We start from the raw sequence: 4,870 nt of genomic DNA on the forward strand, positions 1-4,870 counted from the left end.
AAGCAAGCTATCGCATTGCATTGCAAAGCATGGGAAGCCGTTTACGGATGGCGAATTTATTAAGGAGGCTTTTCTCAGTTGCTCAGATGCTGTTTTTGAAAGCTTGCCAAATAAAGAAACGATCAAGTCACGAATAAAGGACATTCCCAAGTCAGCTAGAAGTGTTCAGCGACGTATCGATGAAATGGCTGAAAATGTCAGAGCTCAGAAAACAGCTGGATTACAGTTCTGTACAGTACAGATACAGTTGCACTTTTTTATTATTATTATTATTATTATTATGATTATTAAGCTCGAGCAGATGCAGGCTTTAAGACAAGGCACTGTGGTCTCAGTTTTGGTTTGGCCTCTCTTCCCAGAGCACTATGTTTATGAAATGTTTATGTGTTTTGAGATGTGCTCTATGGATGGAATAAAATTCCAGGTATATTGGAAATGTTTTTGTATTTTGTGTCATAATTTAACTTTGCGTTATTGTTGATAATGGCACACTAGATGAGAAGAAAATTTCAAACTGGCACTCCATGTCACAAAGGTTGCCGACCCCTGCTGTACACATATGAATATATATATAGAACCCAACTGATACATGATGTTTGGATCAATACCAACGCTGATATTAAGGAGTAAAGAATTCTCAGGACCATATATCGGCCCGTATACAGTAAACTTCACTGGAAATGTAATAATTATAAACCAACTCAAGGATCTTTTCTGACATCATGTTCTGTCAAACCAAACAGTTTCATATTGACCAATACAGAAAAACATTTACACAGATCCGTCTGTGACGGGCCGGTACCCGCTGATAATACTGACTCACTCATCATGTGTCAATAAAAGACATGAAACCAGCTGAGTTTTCATGTGAATGTGGATCTTTCACATCAGTTTCAGGTAAAAGTACAGTTGTAACATACAAGTACCTCAAGACTGTACTTCAGTACAGTACTAGTAAAGTAGTAATTGTACTTAGTTACACTCCACCACTGGTTGGTGATGATGTCACAGCTGACATCTGATGAGTTTCTGTCTCACTGACCCACTAATGAGTTTTAATTGGCTTCATTAATTGACATCCATTAACTTGATGTCACTGACTGATGTTTTAATTAAGTGTTAATAAACGAGGCACTGCTGAAGGACACACACACACACACACACACACACACACACACACACACACACACACTGTCTTACGTGGGTTTCCGTCCTCGTCCAGTTCGTCCATGTCCTCGGCCTGAGTGATCCAGTCCATGTACCCACACAGATCCTCCTCCATCTGCTGCTTCTCCCTCAGCTTCTGGAAATCTCCCCGAGCCTTCGCCTTCTCCCTCTCCTTACTGAACTCTCTGCAACGTTCACACAACGTTCACACAATATTTAAACCTTAAACAAACACCAGCGAGCCTCAACAGACCTGTGAAACTAAAACATTTCATCAGAGAGGTGACAAACCCGCTAAGGACTCCCAGAACCAGGTTGAGAACGAAGAACGATCCGAAAATCACCAGACTGACAAAATAAACCCAGGGCAGCTCAAACCCGATGGCATCGTTCATCTGCACACACACACAGAGACACACAGTCAGGACAGTGAGACAGAAGACAGACAGTTGGGTCTGTTACCACATGAGGACATAGAGAGCAGGAGGCTTCTACCCAGTAGAGGACGTCAGTCCAGCCCTCCATCGTGATGCACTGGAACACCGTCAACATGGCGAAGAAGAAGTTGTCAAAGTTGGTGATTCCTCCGTTGGGTCCGTCCCACCTCCCCCGACACTCCGAGCCGTTAATGTTACACTGACGACCGTGACCGGCAAACGCACACGGCACCGGGTCGTCCTCCACGTAATTATCTGGAACAAGAGATTAAATTAAGAGTGGAGATTATTAATCTGCTCGTTAAGAAATTATATTTTAAATCTCAGATATTCAAAAAGTCATTCATTCACCAGCAGTAGTAAAAAAAACAGTAGTTACCAGTGGGATCCAACAGAGGGAGTGTAGCACTTTTGAGTAATGTTAAGGAACACCTCGCGTCCTCCCTTCAGTCATTATACACATGATCTGAGGAAAGTTGTGTCCGTTCATCTTTCACTCAAACACTCCCTTTTCAGGTATGAGTTCCTCATAATAACGGTTAATATTTACTAGTGTGTTAGGTGAATGTGTATATGTGCTCAGGAAACTATTGGTAATACAGTATGTTCGTGTAGTGTGACGTTATGGAGCTGTTTAACTGACGACGATTAAGCTAGCCACGTTAACCTCCTGCAATGCTAATGCTAATGCTACCGTACGTCGTCTGTGGAATAGTAGTACCTCATGGCCGTGGAAAAACTATGTGACTAGTGTTGTAGTGTGCCGGCTATTCTATATTTATGTTGTTGAAATGTTACTGAGTGAGTGTACTACTGTAAATTGTGAGTTGCAATATGTTATCAGTATATTAGAAGATAAAGTAAACATGTTATGTTTACTTTATCACTGGTATTTAAAGTTGGTTAATTAATACAAGTACTAGGTGACATAATAGATGTTTTGATGTACATTTACTATGGTAATATTCCAGTATAGTCGTATTTCAGTTCTGTAGATATCAGTGATGCCGGTAACGTGTTACTTAGTAACGCGTTACTCTAATCTGACCACTTTTTTCAGTAACGAGTAATCTAACGCGTTAATATTTCCAAACCAGTAATCAGATTAAAGTTACTTATTCAAGTCACCGTGCGTTACTATTATTTTTGTCATTTTCCTTAGTAAAAATATATATTTTTGCTTTCTTCTTGCATCTCGGGGAGTGTCACGTTTTCAGCATGAGGGCAACTCACGTGTACACCACGCAGCAACACAAACACAACAACAATGGAGGGAGGTGAGAGATGCGCATTTTCGAGCTGGAAATACAGTCATTATTTTGAGTTCGTGTCAAATAAAGATGAGAATATTAAGGTTCGTTGTACACTCTGTGCTGGCGACAAAGTACTATCAAGCTTCAAAAACACGACGTCAAATTTGAAGAAACATTTGGAGTCGCAGCACAGCACAGTTAAGTTTACAGAGCAAGTCCCACCAGGTGGTGTTAAGCAGAGAGCTGCGAGCAAAGCCACGGCCTCGACTTCTGCAGGAGGTCCCCCACCTCCCAAACAACAAAAGCTGGACTTCAGTCAGTGGGGGAGAGTTGAAGAAGTTGGTCGGGCGGTATGTTGTAGAGGAAATGCTGCCCTTAAACAGGGTTGACTCAAAAGTAACTTGTAATCTAACTAAGTTACTTTTAAAAACAAGTAATCAGTAAAGTAACTAAGTTACTTTTTAAAGGAGTAATCAGATTACTTTTTCAAGGTAACTGTGGCAACACTGGTAGATATTCAGCAGGAGAATTGTACACATTGTCATACTGGTGTTTGTATTAATAGTATGTGTGATGTGTGTATGTGTGATAATTCAGTCATTATATACATGATCTGAGGAAAGTTGTGTCCGTTCATCTTTCACTCAAATACTCCCTTTTCAGGGCTTTTACAAAAACATGTTACTTACACCCTCACACTTCAGACGGGGTGCATGCTAACACTGTTAGCTAACACTGTTAGCTCAGCAGCTCCAGTGAAGACTTCATGTTAATAAAGGCTGTGAATCTGGTCTCCTCAGATCAGGTTGATCTCTGTGATCACAGCAGACGAGCTGTGTGGAGACATCTGATGTTTAAATCATCTCCAGCTGCTTCAGCTGTTCAGCAGAATGCTGCAACTCTGTTTCACTGTGAAGCTCCAGAAATGTTCTGACTTAGATTACTGTGAACTGTTCCTTTAATGTGAAGCTATTTCAAGCTCTGATCACAGAGTTGGCCTGGAAATAGTCTGATCTCCCTCTGCCCCTGTGTGTGTGTGTGTGTGTGTGTGTGTGTGTGTACCTACCTGATCCTATGTAGTAGCAGGTCCTGTGCATGCGTCCTATGAAGAGCTCCAGGCCGATGATGGCGTAGATGATGATGACGAAGAGAACCAGCAGAGCAATGTGGAGCAGAGGAACCATCGCCTTCATGATAGAGTTCAACACAATCTGCAGACCTGACAGACACACACAGCTTTACACATGTACAACAATACAGAACACACACACACACACACACACACACACACACACACACACACACACAGCAGTCCAGTAAACTCACTGGGGACTCCAGAAACCAGTCTGAGGGGCCTCAGGACTCTGAAGGCTCTCAGAGCTTTGACGTCCAAACCTCCAGGTTTCCCCGGAACGTGATGAGTCGTCGCCTGAACATCAGATTTATGAGTCATAGTCTCCAAGACCACGCTGAATAACCTGCACAAACAAAGACAGCAAAAACATCAGAAGAAGAAGAGAAAGCTCGATGTTTAAAATCCATCTTGCAGAAACACTCTGATCATGAAAACAGAGCAAACAAGGGAAAAACAAAGATGATTGACAGCACAGTGTCATCTGCATACATTAATGTGTCGGTGTGAATGCGGCTGGGTTGCAGATTCAAATGATCCGATATCAATTAATAAAAACATAAAAATCATTTTGGTCTGACAGATACATTTTGGAGCCCTTTAATGCATCGTAAACTCTAATCGAATGGCCACAAAGGTTATTTCAAACACTCACGTTTCAGTAACCAATATAGCAGGGGTCGGCAACCTTTGGCACCCGTGCCACCGGTGGCACGCCGCGGCATAAACGCTGGCACGCTGGCACCTCTGTTCCTCACTTTATGTGTGTCCTGATTTCATGGGTTTGAGTGACAGCTCCCGCCGCAGCGCTGTAGCAGATGCAGGCTTTAAGACAAGGCACTGTGGTCTCAGTTTTGGTTTGGCCTCTCTTCCCAGAGCAC

At 42.4% G+C, this 4,870-nt stretch overlaps 2 protein-coding genes across 2 annotated transcripts in view; both read right to left on the reverse strand.

Moving 5' to 3' along the window:
* The window catches only part of LOC141000108 (voltage-dependent L-type calcium channel subunit alpha-1D-like), a 9,287-nt gene extending 4,977 nt beyond the window's left edge, over positions 1–4,310 (reverse strand). The window contains exons 1-5 of the mRNA XM_073470740.1: positions 4,184–4,310; positions 3,924–4,076; positions 1,663–1,859; positions 1,459–1,562; positions 1,193–1,352 (exon numbers count right to left, since the gene is read on the reverse strand). Coding sequence (XP_073326841.1) covers positions 1,193–1,352; positions 1,459–1,562; positions 1,663–1,859; positions 3,924–4,076; positions 4,184–4,310 — 741 coding nt within the window. The remainder of the gene's footprint in view (positions 1–1,192; positions 1,353–1,458; positions 1,563–1,662; positions 1,860–3,923; positions 4,077–4,183) is intronic.
* cacna1fb (calcium channel, voltage-dependent, L type, alpha 1F subunit) overlaps positions 1–4,870 on the reverse strand; it is a 44,761-nt gene that overhangs the window by 23,911 nt on the left and 15,980 nt on the right. The gene's annotated exons all lie outside the window — the stretch shown is intronic.

Source organism: Pagrus major, chromosome 7 (assembly GCF_040436345.1).
Source record: "Pagrus major chromosome 7, Pma_NU_1.0".
Classification (NCBI taxonomy): Eukaryota; Metazoa; Chordata; class Actinopteri; order Spariformes; family Sparidae; genus Pagrus; species Pagrus major.